This window comes from Nycticebus coucang, chromosome 2 (assembly GCF_027406575.1).
Source record: "Nycticebus coucang isolate mNycCou1 chromosome 2, mNycCou1.pri, whole genome shotgun sequence".
Taxonomy (NCBI): Eukaryota; Metazoa; Chordata; class Mammalia; order Primates; family Lorisidae; genus Nycticebus; species Nycticebus coucang.
This window is the reverse complement of record NC_069781.1, coordinates 145,943,188-145,962,838: the sequence shown is the minus strand read 5'-3', so window position 1 is coordinate 145,962,838 and position 19,651 is coordinate 145,943,188. Positions and strand designations below refer to the sequence as shown.

The window sequence follows — 19,651 nt, the reverse complement described above, 5'->3', positions numbered from 1 at the left end:
ATCAGATAAAAGCATTGTACCTGGGTGCATTCTGAATTGACTCTGTTGTAGTTAAGTAAGAGAGTATCTCTATTCTAAAGGAATACACACTGACATATTAAAGAGGAAAGAGCCATAACATATCTACTAAATGCAAATATACATGATTCAGAAAAGAATTTATTTCAGGGAGAAAAAGAGCAAAAAGGATTTTAAAAATGGAGTAAAGTGTTAACAGGAGACAAATCTGGTTAAAGGCTTAACAGGTCTTCCTCTTACCCTTTCTGTTATCGCATCTTTAAGTTACTACCAAATAAAAAGCTTTTTGAAAAGCAAAAAAGTAAAACATAGAATTTTAAAATTTGTATTCTTTAAGACAGCAAATTTCCTTTGGGCTCAAAATTGAACTTTCAAAAAGCCATATATGTAACACTTAGAGTTGGCACAAGGAGACATTCCCTGCGTGAGTTCTGGATTTCTGTAAGCATGTCTGTATAATATTGCTGATTATTTATACTAAAATCCATGCTTCTGCTATTACCACATTAGTTAGATATATGTTTATTTGATAGTTATTTGCCAGATCCATTTGTAAAATATCAGCTAGTTCATGGTTAATGTATCCATGGGAAATCTGAAACTACTGGTAAGAAAGAGAAATTACAGGAAAATAAAAGTACAAATAAAATTCTAATTCGAGTTATTTTGCTATTGGGGTAAAAATGAAGGGCAAAGACTTGGCATTGGTTCTTTAGTTTACAGTAGAGTGGTTTGGTTTTTAATGAGGTCTAAGATATTATTAGAGCAAGTTTATAAATCACATTTTTGTATTTATTTTTTCTTACTTGGCTAGCTCTCTTTTATTTATTTTTTTTAACCAAGATATATATATATGTTTACCTACCCAGAAAACCTACTCTTTTTGAACTTTCCTGCCTAGAATTACATCTCTTCCTCACAACTTCAGTTCTCAGCAGTGCAAATTTATATGCTCTCAAATCACAGATGTCCTCTTTTATTGTATTTAATGTTGTACTCCTCTAAGTGTTTATTATCACAAATATTAATCATGATCATAAGTAATTGAATCATGAAATTAAATGAGAGAAATTAATTCTTCACTTTTCTGTGGTTTTACTTTTCCTTGCAGAGGTCAGCTTCCATTGGCCAGATTTACATCCCACTGCCTAAATTGGTTTTGTTCCTCTTGAATACACTATTGGAGACGTGATAGGCTTTTTATAGTAACATAGCTCTCTTAATGTGTAAACCTATACAGTGAAGGATGTTTCCTTAATAATAATTTTTTATTTCTTCAGACGATGTCACACTTTATTGCCCAGGCTAGATACAGTGATATCATCCCAGGTCATTGCAACCTCAAACTCCTGGGCTCAAGCCCAGCCTGCTTTAGCCTCCCAAGTATCCAGGAATATAGGTGAAGCTACCAAGCTGAGCTAATTTTTTTAGTTTTGTAGAGATGGGATCTCACTATATGGCTTAGGCTAGTCTAAAATTCCTGGCCTCAAGCAATCCTCTCACCTCGCTCTCCTGAAGTATTAGGATTGCAGGTGTGAGCCACCATTCAGAGACTAATACTAGTTGTTGTTTTTTATTGATTTTCTTCCAAATGTACAAATTAAATGATATTAATAAATCATAGCAAATAAACCTATAATTAAATCAACACAAAATCAGCCCCCAAAGTTAAAGCTAAGTCATATTTCTATTGTGAATGTCCACGTAAAGGGATTTAGCCTGGGTACCTCAGAGTATGTAACCACAGGCAGGCAGAGTGTATAACCACAGGCAGGCAGAGTGTGTAACCACAGGCAGGCAGAGTGTGTAACCACAGGCAGGCAGAGTGTGTAACCACAGGCAGGCAGAGTGTATAACCACAGGCAGGCAGAGTGTGTAACCACAGGCAGGCAGTATGTAACCATAGGCAGGCAGAGTGTGTAACTACAGGCAGGAAGGAGCTTTGGAGGAGCCGCCTGCAGGCTCCACAGTGACTCACCTCCAGGTGTTGCAGAATAGTGGGCAGCTTTGTAAGAAGTCCGCAGGAAAGGACAGCTCTATTCCCTTCATTTGGTTTTGTATTGATAAAAATTTATTGGCACTTTATAGAAGCCAGAGTGCTGAGAGCTTTATAACTCTTGGACTGAAGTTTATGCTGAATAAAAAGGTGTTATGTGTGACGCTGAGAGTCTCACCTTCACAAGATGCTGGGTAGTAATGGGTTACTATTGACATGTGTATTTTTCTCCTGATAGCAATGATAATTATGTGAATAAGTCACAGTCACATTTTTCTTAATTGATGATTTTAACATTAAAGCCTGAAATTGGGTCTTTTCCCATCACTGGATAAATATTTAACCACAGAAGAATGTGCAATTTAAAATAAGATACAGTTCAGATAACAGGTAGCAAGGGCCAGAGTGATTTTTTTAAATTGAATCACATTCATTATAAAGCCATGTGTCAAATTCCTCTGTTTTATCTAGATTGATGTAGACTTTGAACAAACACAGAATTGAATCTGCCTTACAAGAGCACTGTATTTTGTGGCTATTAATGGACTTTTGAAGTTTCTTTTGACAGATGGAGACGGACACATGGACCACTTGCTACCAGGGTGTGAAGACCAGAACTGCCAGAAAAGCGTCATCTACTTAGTGAGGTCCGGGACAGTGCAGGTGTGTCAGCTGGTTTTTAATGTAAATAGAAGAGTTTTGTGCTTGAAAGAACCATCCAGGGTTAGAGAAGGTATCTGAAGAATCAGGAGAGAGAGAGAGACTCAAAATTAAGTTATTGCTATCCTCATTGTAACTATATAAAATACATTTAGATCTATTTTTGTTTATTGAGGAGGAAAGTACTATTATAATTATATCTGGTAAAGAAAACTCATTTTGGATCCTGTTACTAAACGACCTATTAGCTTTTTATATGGCAAAACATGCTATAATAAAAGGTTATATTGAACAACATTATTACCTATTTTCAGACGACATCAAGCATATTCAGGGTGGTATGGCTGTAGACTGTATCTGGTTTCAAAACTAATCTTATATTTATTTATGGCATCTAGACCTATTTCATTTTCTCATGCTTACTTATTAAGCAATTTAAAATGTGATAGTCACAGTGGAGGATTAATATGGACATGATAAGTTATAACAAATAGTATTTGAATTAACCAGTTTTCTTTCTAGAGGGGTAGTAAGTGATAGGATAACACTTGGACTTTAGCCGCCTTTTTGGATAGGGAACATCCCCTTTAACATGAAGTCCACATTCAACTAACATGTGACTGGGTGGTCTGAGGACAGTGGTGCTCACACCTGGTCCCAGCCACTTACACATTGTTTATTCATTCTCCAGTCTCAGGGCTTCACAGGACTCGATTAAAACAGGTTTTCAACAAATGAAAGTTTCATTTTTACCCTCATTAAGTTTTATCTTGAATTTTTTTTTAGTTTTGAATCGCTCTAAATATTAATTCTATAGCTCTTCATTACTGAGTCAGATTCAGGAGTAAACCTAGAGACTGTTGTCTTGCTTCAAGTGGCGCACCCCCGTGAGAATGCCTTAAATTAACAGACAGCGCTCTCTGAGAAGATAAAAGTCACAGTTTTTTGGCTACTATGAACCACATTAAGTGAAAAATCTATTTACTTTTTAGACCTTACTACATTTATCTTAACAGGAATACTTTATCTGATACAGTTTATCCTTATAAATAAACTGTCAGCCTCTTCAGAAATTTCTTATAACTTGGCATTTTGTGGAATTTCCCATCTTCTAAAACTAAGCCAACAATATTTTTCAAAGTCAAGTGAAACATTTTGGTAATATATAAAATAATACTTTTTTGCTTGAAAAAGATGGAAAAATTATTTAAAATGCAGGCCACTTTTTTTAAAAAAACTAATTATCTCTAACTATGTCTTTTTCAAGTGTTTTTCTTTTCTCATGGCAAATTACATATGAAATGTTGGAGATATCCCACTTACTACATCCTTTATAAGAAGCCATTTTTATTATAGTCTGGCTTACAGCTGTAAAAATAAGTCTCCTGTTTATATGGAAGAAAAGGAAATCTGTGGGCATGTTTGGCCTCATGCCTGCTTCTGTTGGGACACCTCCAGGCTGTCTGCCAGCATTTGGACTCTTTGCTAATTGTGAGCACATCAGTCATTTTAATGGCATGATTTCTGCTCTTCTGACTTTTAGTTATTAAAAAGCAAAGATTTGTGCAATGAGAAGAAAATGAAATTTCCAAAAGCTCATTTTGGAATCAGCCTGTTCTCTCTGTTCTCTTCATTGTAATCAAAATAGAATTAAAGGAATTTACTAAAAATGGAGCTTCTAGCTGTTTTAAAGACAGAGCTTGTTCTCCTTGGGAGAAAAGTTCCTGTCAGTTGCAGACAAAGCTTACTGGGCCTGGTGTTTGAAAAGCCTCCCAAGCTGCGTGTTTGGAGGATGAAGACCAAAGTTATCTTCATATATGAGAGGCCCAGCAGGAGAACAGGGGACACTGAGCAGGGTTCTGAAAGGACATCAGTATTAGATGATGTTGCAGTTTGCTTTAGTTTTGTGAAGTGTTTGTTTACAGTTATGTTCTCACTCAACACAAATTTCAAATTGAGTAGTTGAACTGCATGGATATTTATATCAGTTCAGCCCTAAGATTTGGGTGATACTACAGGCCAGGTGTGGTAGATCATGTCTGTAATCCTAGCATTTGGGGAGGCCAAGACTGGAGGATAACTTAAAGCCAGGATTTCAAGTGAGATCTAGTTTAGGCAACATAGTGAGATCCTACCCGTGCAGATGGTTTTAAATGTTAGTCAGATGTGGTGGTCCATGACTACAGTCTCAGCTACTTGAGAGGCTGAGACAGGAGGGTCACTTTAGTGCCAGAGTTGGAGGTTGCTGTGAGGCTGAATGTGCCCTTGCACTTCAGCCTCAGGAGCAGAGCAAGACCCAATCTCAAAAAGAAAAAAAAAAAAAAAATTGTGTGATACGGTGAGAAACTTTCTAAGGTTTTATGTGGTCAAAGATGACTACTGATAAGCTCTAAGGGAGACTAAGTATTTTTTTTTCCTCAGAGCATCCTTAAAATAAATTAGAATACCACATTGTATAGAAAGAGAAGTAAAATAAGGCTTATCTTGAGAATTTTAATCTGTCGCTTGTTTTGCAAATGCTGGGTTTTTTCTAAAAGAACTTTAAAATCTAATCTTTTCCTTGTTTTCCGTAGTGGGTTCCAGTCCTACAAGATTTCAGCAGTAAGGGCACCCTATGGGGCTTCGTGCCATTTGTACATGAGCAGCCACCGCTTGAAATTTCTGTTCCTATTACCCTTCACATTGGAGACTACAACATGGATGGCTACCCAGATGCTCTTGCCATACTGAAGAATACATCTGGAAGGTAAGGAAATCACATCAAGTGAGAATTAGTTGTATGTTTAAAGTGTCTTTAGTATGACACTTTGTGACTGAATAGCACCCAAATAAGGGACTATAGTCCCTTAAATAAGGAGCATGATAACCTCAGTTCCTGTTTCTTTATGTGGTCCCTGAAATTTCCCAAGTGCCTCAAATACCTGTTCCTAGAGAGGGAAATTCAAGACTATATACACCCAGTATGTGCCACCTTCACAGGGAGGAACCAAAATCACAAGCAGATACTCATACTTCAAATATATTGTCTAAGCAAGGACACTGGACTCTAGAAATGCTGGGAAGCCCCGAAAGCAGGTAAGGAGAGGGAAGCAGGGTAACTTACTTGACTTGGGTCAGTTTTGGAGCTGCGAAGGGCTCCCTGAGGCAGGGAAAGGGTAAAAGAGAAAGCCCTAGGACTCTACAGTCTTGCCATGGTCTTTTAAAATTTTAGCTACAAGAGAATCCCTTAACCCTCCTGCATCTTGAGACACACAGAGATGCCTATAGATTGCAAAGAAACATTGCCCAAGATAGGGTCCTATAGGGATCCAGAGAAACTGTAGCTTAATGCCATTCTGAGATCTAGCCTAAAGTCTGTGCCCTGCCCTGAAGCTGTGCTGAAGCTTCCATTGCCACCTCTAGGCCAAGCAGGGAGAAGGGAGCCCTAACACTGCCATGAACCCCAAGGACAGTGACTACCGCTGCTGCTGCAGGCTAATGTGAGACCAAGACATGAGCAAACTGCATTCTCCACAGCTACCTGCCTCTGCTGCTCCAGCTAAGAGAGAGCCCCACCTTCCTGGGTAGCAAGCTTACATCCAACACCATTTTGACAGTCTAGCTTACAAAGGCTGAGTCTTGCCCTTGGGTTGGACTGAAGTGCTATCACCTCCAGGTCATGGAAAGTTAGGAAAGACTTGTCACTTTCTTGTACTTGGAGGAAAAATCCCACTGTTGATGCTGTGTGCTGTCGTGGAAACAAGGCGCAAGCAAACTGAACACCTCACACCTTCCTGCCAGTGCTGGTCCCAGCTGAGAGGGATCCTGCCCTCCATTTGGTTGCAGGCCTACAGCACAGCCAGTACCTGAATGCTCTACCAGGAGGCTCGAGTCTGCCAGGCCAGTCCCATCCCCTCAGTACTCGAGCATGCCATATAATTGCCTGGAAATCCAGCCCCGTCCATCTTGGTTGGCACTTGATCCTTCCTGCTGAGGTCTATGATTGGGCCCACTCAACCTGCTAATGCAACCAGAGCTAGCACCTACCCACACCAGTAGAGCAAAGGACTGGCCAGCCCAACCTGTTACAGTAATTGACAATACCAACATGGACCACTTGGCTTCCAGTGGGTAGCTGTACCACTACTCAGGGACTCAAGAATGCAGAACGCACCCACATACCCAGCCTACCACTGCCACTACCAACATTGGAGCAAGCCTCTTGAAGGCCCAAGAATCAGCCTTCTTTCACTGGATGCAGTGAAAGCATAAGCTGTTCTAGAGGCCATGAACAGGTATTCTGGGCTGCACCCGTAGTTCAGTGGGTAGGGCGCCAGCCACATACACTGAGGTGGGTGGGTTCAAACCCGGCTCAGGCCTGCAAAACAACAATGACAACTGTAACAAAGAATAGCCGGGCATTGTGGCGGGCACCTATATTCCCAGCTACTTGGGAGGCTGAGGCAACAGAATTGCTTGAGCCCAAGAGTTAGAGGTTGCTGTGAGCTGTGACGCCATGGCACCCTACTAAGGGTGACCTAGTGAGACTCTGTCTCAGAAAAAAGCATGCTTAGCCCACCATTAGGGACAAAGACCGACCCACCTGCCATCCTAATCCCCAGCAGAACTTCACCACAGACTCCACTAATACCTGCACCCTAAGCCCCTGAGGTAATAACAGGTAGCAGTGACACTGTATAGGACAAGAATCATACAGAAGTTATACTACCGCATCCACCAAAATCAAAGCCAAAGCATCCTGCCCAACCAACAGCATATATACATCTTTAGGAAAAAAATTCTCCCCATGAAAACAATTTTCAAAAAATTGAAAGAAATGACTCAAATACCAGATGCATGGGCAGCAATACAAGGACATAGGAAATATGACAAAGCAAGTAAAGGTGATGCCACCAAAGGTGGTGCAACATCCCAATCAAAAAGAAATTCCCAAAACCTCAGATGAGAAATTCAGAATCATGCTTTAGAAGAATCTCATTGAGATACAAGATAAATCAGAAAAATAATTCAGTATATGACTGTTTAAATTATCAAACGTATTCTAAAAGAACCAGTAAAAATTTTCGGAATTGAAGGATTCATTGAATGAAATACAAAATACATTTGCTGTGTTCAACAGTAGACTAGATTAGTAAGAAAAAAGAATCTCAGAACCTATAGACAGGTCTGTTGAAAAAATTCACTGAAACAAAAATTTTTAAAAAACCAAAATAACAAAAGAATCAGTAAAGTCTTTATAACATTTGGACAACTTAAAGCAACCAAATATTGGGAATATTGGTGCCCCAGGATGTGAAGAGACAACAAAAGGATTAGAAAACCTACTTCAATAATAGATGAAAACCTCCTAAATCTAACAGCAGATTTAGACATCTAGACATAGGAGGCTCATTAATTTCCAAGGAGATAAAACACAAACATGTCTTTTCCACAGAACATTATATTCAGACTGTCTAAACTCACACAGCAAATTCTAAAAATAGCAAGAGAAAACCATCTATTAACTAGCTATACAGCAAATCCCATCAAACTAACAGGGATTTCTCAGCAGAAACCTATAGGCCAGAAGAGAATAGTGTGATATATTCTAAGTCTAAGAGACCCTCAGTTAAGAATACTGCATCCAGCAAAATTATACTTCAAGTAACAGAAAAACAGTCTTTTCTAGAGAAGCAAATCCTGAGAACATTGGTTACCACTGAACAGACCCTACAATAAGACAAGGTCCACAATGTCCTAAATCTGGAAGCAATAGGGCAGTATTTAACACCATGAAAACACAGAAAAGTATAGCACTCACTGATAAAGCAATCACATAAAGAAGGAAAAGAAAGGAATCAAAGTTACCACTACAGAAATCCACCAAACCACAATGACAGAGAAAAAGAAAGAAACAATGAATATATTAAAAAAAAAAAAAAAGAAAGAAAAGAATTACCAGTACGACAGGAACAAAGCCTTACATACCAATAATCACCTGATTATAAATGGATTAAAAATCTTCTTAAAATATGGTTCAAATATATTCTGCTGACAAGAAACTCAACTTACCAGTAAGGACACATATAGACTAACGTAAAAGAATGGAAGAAGTTATTTCTCACAAATGGAAATCCAAAGAATGGAAGAAGTTATTTCTCACAAATGGAAATCAAAAGCAAGGATGAGTACTTACATCAGATACACTTTATATCTAGATAATTTAAAAAAAAAAAACAAAGGTCGTCATTATATAATGATAAATACAAGAGGTAAAAGCAAAACTTACGCAAGCAAATACAATAATTTTGAAAATATGTGTACCCAATATTCTTACATGCAAATATTACTTGAGAAATGGAATACATCAAAAGTGGGGAATTTCATAGTCCACTCTGAGCATTATACAGATTATCTAGACAGAAAATCAACCGAGAATTATTGCATTTAAACTACTTCAGACCAAATGGACCTAACAGGCATTCATAAAACTTTTAGTTTTTTAAGTGTTAGGGGCTTGCTCTGAAGTCCAGGCTAGAGTGCAGTGATGCAAACATAGCTCACTACAACCTCAAACTACTGGACTTGAGCTGTGTTTGCACCTCAGCGTCCAAGGAGCTAGTATGACAGGCGCATAACTACCACCACACCTTTACAACAACCTTCTATCCAACAACTGCTAAATATACATTCTTTTTACCAGCACATGGAACATTATTCAAGATAGATGACATGGTAGGCCACAAAAAAAAATAAAAATATATATTTTTTAAAAGATTGAAATAATATGAGGTATTTTTCCAGACCACAATGGAATAAAACTAGAAATCAATGCCAAAAGAAACTTTGAAACTTGTACAAATATAGAAAAATTAGCACATTCCTGAATGATCATTGAGTCAAAGAAGTAAATATAATAATCTGTGGGATAAATTCCCACATGTGCGCCATTGAGGCAGGGAAAGACAGGTTGACATGATTTCTGCCATCACAGGGAGCTGAAGCTGTAGCTACTTTGGTCAACATATACAGGGCCTGCAAAGTAGGAAGATTAAATTCCATTTGCAGTGTCTCTAATGCGGTTGTTAAGCCCAGCAAGGTCACAGGTTAAGAGCCTGCCGGCTGGAGACACAACTCAGAGGTTGGCTATGTGGGAACACATTGTCTTAAACAGCTATGTGGCTTCAAGCACTGTAGATAAACAGAATCATAAAGCTTGTCTCTTAGATCTCAATGGGCACATGAAAATCTTAAGTGTAATCTCCCCAAAAAACTTTCTGATAGCTTTGTGTAACAGACAGCTGAAGCATGTCCATAGATAAAACATAATAGAATGTTTATTGTTGATGTATAGAATAGACATGATTGATTTCTAGATTTGATATCCCCAAGGAGAGTTAAAATTAGTTAAGAATTGTTTAGAAGGAAAATTCTTAGATTATAGATTAATAGTGTGTACATGACTGCTTGACTTTATAAGGTGGTCAAGAATAAAGCTCATCACTGTGTGCCACTCTGAGCTGTAGTCTGCTTCTTGCTATCATAACAATTACAGGAGCAAGCTTGCATTCGCAGCAAGGCTGCTGTTCCCTCGCTTCGTCCATCACCACAGCAATAATCAATCTCTTTAAACAGATGAAAATGGAAAAACAATGTCCAAAAACCTGTGAGGTACTGCAAAAGCAGATCTAAAGAGAAGTTTATAGCTATAAATGCTTATGTCAAAAAAAAAAAAAAAAATACATCACAAATTAACAGTCTCACAGTACTCATCAAGGAAATTAAAAACAAACAAACAAAAAAAGAACAAACCTAACTCAAAATTACCAGAAGATGAGAAATAATAAAGATCAGAGCAGAGCTAAATGAAGTAGAGAATTTAAAAACCGGTACAAAGGATCAAGAAAATAAAATGCTTATTTGGATAGATAAGCAAAATTGATAAAACATTAGCCAGAGTAACCAAGAAAAGTGAAAATGCAGATAAACCAAATCAGAAATGAAGGAGACATTACAAAAGTCTCTCAACAAATAAAATGCTCAGACTAAACGGATTCACAGCTGTAGTCTATCAAGCTTCAAAGAAGAAATAATAGTGCTCCTCCTGACGTTATTCCAAAGAATCAGAGAGGAGGGAATTCTCCCAACTCATTCTGTGTGGCCGGCATCACCCAGACACCAAACCAGACCAGGACACTTAAAAAAAAAAGAGAACCCAACCAAATACTATCCAATCAAATCCAACAGCACATTAAAAAGATAATATACCACTAACAAGTGTGTAATTTTTTCCCAGATATGCAAGGATGGTTCAACATACACAAATCAATAAGGGTGACTCATCATGTAAAAAAAATGAAAGACAGGGGCGGTGCCTGTGGCTCAGTGAGTAGGGCGCCGACCCCATATACCAAGGGTGGTGGGTTCAAACCCGGCCCCGGCCAAACTGCAACAAAAAATAGCCGGGCATTGTGGGCGCCTGTAGTCCCAGCTACTGGGGAGGCTGAGGCAAGAGAATCACCTAAGCCCAGGAGCTGCAGGTTGCTGTGAGCTGTGATGCTACGGCACTCTACCGAGGGCGATAAAGTGAGACTCTGTCTCTACAAAAAAAAAAAAAAAAATGAAAGACACAAACCATACGACCATCTCAAAAGGGATAGAAAAGCATATGATAAAAGTACAGCATTCCTTCATGGTAAAAACTCTTAACAAACTAGGCATAGAAGAAACACACCTCACAATAACCAAGACCATAGATTACAGACCCACAGTTAACGTAATACTGACCCGGGAAAAGTTGAAAGCATCTCCTTTAAGAATGGAAAAAACATGGATGCTTAGTAATGGGATTACAGGATCAAATGGAAGGTCTACCTGCAGTTCTTTGAGGAATCTCCATATTTCTTTCCATAAAAGCTATAGTAGTTTGTAGCTCTAAATTCATTATTAGACTCATGGTGCAATATAACTTCCCCAGAAAAACTTAGACCTGTTACTGATTTTAACATCAAACAGTGTTACTGGAAATCTTTTAGAAAAACATGTATCATTAGTCAGTGCCCCTAAAATATTTATAGAGTCTCTGTACTTTTCTGAGAACTTTGTTTTCAAATTAGAATGGCCCTGAGTTATGTCTGTCCGGGGCGTGTTCTGGTGCTCTGTCACGCAGAGTTCATACACACTCACAACCTAGGTGTGTAGCAGATCTGAATGGAACGTGAATGTTATTCCTTTTCATAGTCTAGTGTTACATGAAAACAGGGGAATCTAAAAACATTTTATTTTGGATATTTGCTCTATTCAAGAAAAGGATAACCTATGATCACTCATCCCTGGGAGAACGTCCAAATAATTTACATTTTTTCCCTAACAGTTTTTTATCAACACTTAATCTTTTAGACCTACAAATATTTAACTTATATTCCCTTAGCATTTGGCAGTAGTGATGATATCGAAGCTAATTCAGCAGTAAACATTATAGCTCTTTGAAACATAAGTACCCAAGGCAGTTGGAATTCTTGTGAAAGTCTTGATGGTTTTATAAAAGCAACTGTTTAAAACTTAGGGTTTCTTTCTGTTTGTCTGAGATAAATGAATTAAAAGATAGATTTCAGTCCATCTCAGTGTTTATCCCATCACTGGGTGAGATAAGTTTGTGTATGTCCTGAAGAATCCAGCGTAACATATTCTTTGACATACAGAATTAGGAAAGATATGGTGGACATTATAAGCCTTTACTACCTTCTTTTGTTGAAAAAGCAGTTTATAATTTTTCATTGATTTCCAGATTGCTATGTTGCTGAAAATTAACACAAGGCAACTGATGTTTCTAATTTAGGGTATTGTACCAAGAGAATTCTGCCTTTTTTCCTGCAGATTTTCAAAATCAGGCAAGGATTATATAGATGAGAATATAATCCACAACATAAACTTCATCAGAAGAATTTCTGAGGCCATGGCTTGTTAATTTGTTTCGTGTTTTCTGTTTTTGTTTTGAGATAAGAGTTGCTTCAGTTCTATTTGATTTTTACTTTAAAGATCTTGAATTTATTGGAAGTTAACCTTTAAAATCATGTTACATGAAAAAGCTCTTTACTGATGACATTTTATAGAGGCAGTGAGTGATTCCATACAACACAGTCAGAGGTCAACTGCTTTATGTATTTATCACTGCAGACTAAAAAACCTGGATTTTCTTCTCAGTTCCCTGTGTTTACTGTCACGTTTTGTATTTAGATACTTTATCTTAAGTCTCTAAATTTTATTCTTTTTAGATAAGAAAGTAAAATGGCATTGTGCTAATAGTATACCCGTAAGTTAGTAATTAAATATAATTCCATTTTTAGAAATTGTTTTTAAATTTCATTTATTAAACTTAAAAGATGTTTTATTCCTTAAATCCTTAGTATATTACTGAAAAATGTTTTTTAAAAGGTACTGAAGGATAAATTATAATAAAGAATATTTGGGTACCATTTATCTAATTAAATTCTTTATGAATTTCTATTCACTCTTTAATAAGACTTACTAGAAAAATTAATACACAAAAAGAAAAGTTTGAATGCAAATAATTTTTGCCTACTATTTAACGTATTAGAGATTATATTTCCACATTTATTAGGAAGTATTTTTCCCTGCATGGTGTCCTAGCTGTTCCTAATGTTACAGGTATAGTAAGTCTGAATTGCTATTAGAGTTCTATAAGAAAATTTGACTAACCTTATTTAATGTTCTAGATGTTGTTAGCTCATTTCTGACATTCAAAAACAAAAAATGGGGGCTCAGCACCTGTAGCTCAGTGGCTAGGGTGGTGGCTACATACACCAGAGCTGGCTGGTTCGAATCCAGCCTGGGCCTGCCAAACGACAATGACAACTACAACCAAAAAGTAGTTGGGCGTTATTGTGGGTGCCTATAGTCCCAGCTACTTGGGAAGCTGAGGCAAGAGAATCGCTTAAGCCCAAGAGTTTGAGGTTACTGTGAGCTGTGATACCACAGCACTCTACCAAGGGCAACATAGTGAAACTCTGTCCCCCCCCTCCAAAAAAAAGAAAGAAAGAAAGAAAATGAGGCCAGGTGCAGCGGCTAACACCTATAATCCTAGCACTCTGGGGTGCCTAGGCTGGTAGATTTCTTGAGCTCACCAGTTCAAGACCAACCTGATCAAGAGTGAGACCCCTTCTCTAAAAAATAGCCAGGTGCTATGGCTGACACCTGTAGTCCCAGCTACGTGGGAGACTGAGGGAAGGGGATCACTTGAGCCCAAGAATTTGAGGTTGCTGTGAGCTATGACACTCTACTGAGGGCAACAAAGTAAGATTCTGTCTCTAAATAAATAAATAAATAAATAAATAAAGATAGAAAATAGAAAATTCATTGGTATTTGCTCATAATAAACAATTGTTTAATACTGATACTATAATCTAGAAGTTGTGTTAATGATTTATTCGCTTATCATTCATATGTAGTTATACAGGCTAGCCAGAAAGTTCGTCATGCTGTTTTCAGTTGCACATGAACTTGATGGCCACTGTGTATTTCTTTCTTGTTTTGAGAATTTAACTGAGTTACTGTGTTTAAGAATGTTACTTCTAGTCTTTATTCTATTCCATATCACCTTCATATGCTATAACCAGAATATTCATGTAATGAAGAAGAATTGTATTGTTATTTATTAATTGCAGCTCAGTGGATGAAACTGTGTAACAAACCCTCAGCTTCCATTAGGGTTTATAAAAGATCCAAACCTAGAAGCAGCCTTAAAAAAATAAAAGTTTTTGGCAGCAAAGAAGTAGAGTCTGAGTATCAGCCAGGAGAATATCTAAAACCTGGTAAATGGCAAGTAAATCAATAAATGGTCAAATGCAATATATTGCCTAAAAGTTAATGACAGGAAGGAAATGGCTTTAGTTCAGTGGTTCTCAACCTTCCTAATGCTGCAGCCCTTTAATACTGTTCCTGTGGGTCGTGACCCACAGTTTGAGAACTGCTACTTTAATTTATGACGTAATTTTAGTTGATATTATTTCACTATAACTTTTTATAGATCAGTTAATGAATGGTCTCAGATAAATCAGACAACTTCTCCAGTATCACACAACTAGTATTCAGAATCCAAATCTTTTCCTTTTCCTGTAGGAAAATACTTAGTAGGAAAGAAAGAAGCAATAAACAAGCAAAAATAACAAATTTATGGGAGAAGTTGTAAGTGATGATTTAGGCAGATAATAAAGTCACTCTACTGAGAGAGAAAAGGTTTCAAGCTTAAGACAAATAAAATCCAGAATTTCTCTGAGTCCTGCAGAAGAAGAAACAGTTATCTATCAGTGTGTCCTGTATCAGTAGTTTCTCAACTGCTTATTGTCAAAAGAAATTGTGTGCAAGCTTGAGGTCTCTTGCGTTAATAATTCAGAAATCAGAGGTAGTATTTGCATATGTTGGTGGTTATGCATTCGAGGTACCCTTAGGAGAGAATGGAAAATAACAAGAAGCAGATGGGAGCTGAGCTGTGTCAGGAATTCACAGTGCTGAGGACTCCTATTGACAGTGTTGGCTAATTCCCCGTTCAGTTATAATCTGCATTCTCAGCTTACTGGTATAATTTAACTTTACACTGATGACTGTGACTCATCATTGTTCTTTCTTTTTTAATTTTAAATTTTTCTTAACTACAGAGTTATGTAAAAAGGTGTTTTAAAATGTTCCTGTAAATATGATTAGGGAATTGTTTTATATTGTTGTTTGGGACTCGGGATCTCTTTTACTATTTATTTTTGTAATTCTGAGGTCTGGCAGTTAAGTTTATGAACTCATTCTAAAATAATTCCTCCATTGCTGAATATCACTACGGTCATCAGAACTATCGTCAGAGAGCACACAGAAACACATGCTGACAATAATGATGCCGCTGAGCTAGACAGAGCCACGTGTCAGCACAGACACAGCCATGAGACCCTGACACACCCAGGTTACGAAACCGCCTAAGTTGTTTGTGCAGTGCTGCCAACGTAAGCACGTGATGGCAAGTTCACAGACTTAATTGTCAGAATTCCTATGCCTTTGATGGTCATCTCAGGGAAGAGTTCCAAAATTGCTTTGAGGAATGGACTAGGTGCTAGCATCAGTGCACAGCTTCCCAAGGGGAGGACTTTGAAAGTGACTATAGAAATGTTAGTAATAAGGTATATAGCACTTTTTCTAGGATGCATTCATGAACTTAATTGTCAGACCTTGTGTGGCATTATAAATGTAGCATGTGCAATAATTTTTGAAATTTGTTGAGGTTTATCTGGTAGTTGAACATTCGTGTGAAATATCATTCATGTTAAATGTTACTTCAATCTTCTTAATTGTGTACTTTTGAAAGTATATTAATCCTTCACTATAGCTTCTCTTCTATCAATTTTTCATTATATGCTTGCTGCCTTGATTGTTATATGATTTAAATAAGATTATTTTTTGTTGGGTGTTTGCTTGTTTTTTTGAGAAGAGTCTCACTTTGTTGCCCAGGCTACAGTGCCGTGGCATCAGCCTGGCTCACAGCAACTAGAAATTCCTGGGCTCACACAATCCTCCTGTCTCACCCTTCCTAGTAGCTAGGACTATCAGAACCTGCCACCATGCCCAGCTAATTTTTCTATTTTTATTAGAGACAGGTCTCATTCTTGCTCAGGCTGGTCTTGAACTCCCAAGTTCAGGCAGTCCACTCTCCCCAGCCTCCCAGAGTGCTAGGACTATAGGCATAAGTCACCGTATCCAGCTGTGAATAAATTTTGTAACTGTTTTGTCCACCTTACTCCATGTATTAATTATGAAACTTCCCTTTTTTTTCATTTAAGCCTGCCACGAACTCTTGTTTTAGTAATATTATAATTCCTACACTATTTCTTTTTTTTTTTTTTTTTTTTGTGGTTTTTGGCCGGGGCTAGGTTTGAACCCGCCACCTCCGGCATATGGGACCAGCACCCTACTCCTTGAGCCACAGGCGCCGCCTACACTATTTCTTTTACTTGGAATGTATCAGGCATTTTTTTCTGTTGTTTTATTTTCAGCTGGTTTTGTGGTACTTTATTAATTTAAAAATTTCAATTTCAGTGAAATCCAAAGATCTCTCACACCTCCCTTCCAGGTCATCTCTAGCCTCACAGGGAACCAGTGATTTGATTTCTGTCACATTCATTGGTTTTACCTGGTTTTGAACCTCAGAACATTACTTAGAGCAGGCGTCCTCAAACTGCGGCCCACGGGTCACATGAAGCAGTATGAATTGTATTTGTTCCCATTTTGTTTTTTATTTCAAAATAAGATATGTTCAGTGTGCATAGGAATTTGTTTATAGTTGTTGTTTTTTTTTTTTTTTTTTTTAACTATAGTCCGGCCCTCCAACGGTCTGAGGGACAGTGAATTGACCCCCTGTTTAAAAAGTTTGAGGACGCCTGATTTAGAGTAATTAAAGATGGCCTAAAAAAATGGAGAGATGGAAGTGCTCCTGCTGCAGAACATTTTGTGCTTCTGAAATATCAGTCCTTTCCACCATTATCCATAGATGGAATGTGATTGTAACCAAAATCCCAAGAAGATTACTTATAAAAATTGGTGTGCTTATTCTAATATTTATATGAAAAAGTCAAGGACCTTGATCAGCAAATTTATTGTGAAGGAAAGAACAGAGATGGAAGATTCATGCTCCCTGAGTTTAAGACTCACTGTGAAGCTACAGTGATCAAGGCACTGTGGTGTTTGCATTAGGAAACTTATGAAGAGCAGTGGGGCAGGAAAGTAAGTCCAGAAGCAGAGTTCTGCCTGCCATATATATACATATCATATATATGATAAAGTGATTTTTTTCAAAAGTAGCATGGCAATTCAATAAGGAAGCTATATAAATGGTCAATAAATATACAGAAAGATATTCAACTTCATTGGTAATTGCAAAAGTGCTACTGAAGCCATTACAATACTTTGTCACACCCATTGTAATTAAGACCAGTAACATCAAAAATTGGTAAGGATATGTAATTACTGGAACTCTTTTTTTGATAGGTATATAAAATGACACAATCATTTTGGAAAATTTCTGTAGTTTCTCATAAAGCTAAACACAAACCTTCATGTGATTCAGCAGTTCCATTCCTAGACATTTATGCAGGAGAAATTAAATCAGTTCACAAGAACAGCTTATAAAAGAATGTTCACAGTAGCTTTATTCGTACTATCCACAAATTGGAAACACACATCAACCAACAGGAAAATAGATCAACACATTAGGTGTATTCATATACTACTACTCTGCAATAAAATAATAAGTAAGTTACTCAAGGTAGTCAGCAACATGAATAAATCTCAAAAACCATGGGTCAGATGAAAAAAAGAGTGCATGATGGGAATTTAAAAAAATTGAATATATGAGTCTTTGTCTCTTTTATTAAATTATAACTGTGTACATTAATGCATTTATGGGGTACAGTGTGCTGATTTTATAGACAATTTGGAACGCTTACATCAAAGTGGTTAACATAGTCTTCACCTCACTACTTAATTGTTGTGTTAAGACATTTATACTCTTAATATATATATAATATTTATGTACCCTTGTAATATGCACAGTGGGTGAGGTCCCACTGATTACCTCCCCTCCCTTCATCCTCTTCTCCCCTCCTCCATCCTGGGTTATAGTTGTGTTTTATCTTTCATATGAAAGTGTGAGTGATTATATGTTGGTTTCATAATTGTACTGAGTACATTGGATACTTTTTCTTCCATTCTTGAGATATTTTACTAAGAAGAATATTTTCCAGCTCCCTGTAAACATAAAAGAAGTAAAGTCTCCATCCTTTTATGGCTGCATAGTATTCCATGGTAAACATATACCACAGTTTGTTAATCCATTCATGGGTAGATGGGCATTCGGGCTGCTACCATGACTTGGAAATTATGAATTGGGCTGCAGTAAACATTCTGGTGCATATATCTTTGTTATAATGTGATTTTTGGTCATCTGGATGTATACCTATATCCAGGGTTGAACGGCAGGTCTACTTTTAGTTTCCTAAATGTTCTCCAAACCTCTTTCCAGAAGGGGCAGATTAGTTTGCATTCCCACCAGCAGTGCACAAGTGTTTCCTTCTCTCCACATCCACGCCAACATCTGTCATTTTGGGATTTTGTGATGTGGGCTACTCTTACTAGAGTTAGATGATATCTTAAAATGGTTTTGATTTGCACTTCTCTGATGATTAAAGATGATGAGCATTTTTTCATGTGTCTGTAGGCCGTGTGCCTGTCTTCCTCAGAGAAGCTTCTGTTCAAGTCTCTTGCCCACAGTGAAATGGGATCACTCGTTCTTGTTATTAGTTTTAGTTCTCTGTGGATTCTGGTTATCAAACCTTTGTCAGAAGCATAACCTGCAAATATCCTCTCCCTTTCTGAGGGCTGTTTACTTGCTTTATTTACTGTGTTCTTGGCTGTGCAGAAGCTTTTTAGTTTGATCAGATCCCGGTAATGTATTTTTGGTATTGCTTCAGTTGCCAGGGGAGTCTTCCTAGTTAAATATTCTCCCAGGCCAATTTCTTCAAGTGTTTTCCCTGCGCTCTTTCCAAGTATCTGTTGGTTCTCTTGACTATTCCATCATCTCCCTCTCACAGTTTAACCCATTCAAGAGGCAGTATGGTTTATTGGTGAAGACCTTGGATTATGAAGCCTAGATTCAAATTCTGGCCCTGTACTTTATTACCTAACTAATCATGACAAGAAACTTAACCTCTCTGTGTCTAAGTTTTAACATGTGTTAATGAGAATAACAAATGTATTAATGAGAATAATCTCGTAAGGATTTTGTGAGGATCAAATGAATGTGTGCACTGGACTTAAAGGACTGCTGGACAAAGCATGGGCACTCTGCCATTAGAGAGTGTTATTTAAATCATTAATAATACAGTTGTTAATGTGGTCACAAATTATTTGATTTATTCTTGCCATTTCATGTTTTGTATTTATTAT

General features: G+C 37.4%; 1 protein-coding gene across 2 annotated transcripts in view; it reads left to right on the top strand.

Annotated features, from left to right (window-relative positions):
* ITFG1 (integrin alpha FG-GAP repeat containing 1) overlaps positions 1-19,651 on the top strand; it is a 302,922-nt gene that overhangs the window by 184,002 nt on the left and 99,269 nt on the right. For both annotated transcript variants that reach the window (XM_053582100.1, XM_053582101.1), the window contains exons 9-10: positions 2,583-2,677; positions 5,248-5,420. In XM_053582100.1, the coding sequence (XP_053438075.1) occupies positions 2,583-2,677; positions 5,248-5,420 (268 nt within the window). The remainder of the gene's footprint in view (positions 1-2,582; positions 2,678-5,247; positions 5,421-19,651) is intronic.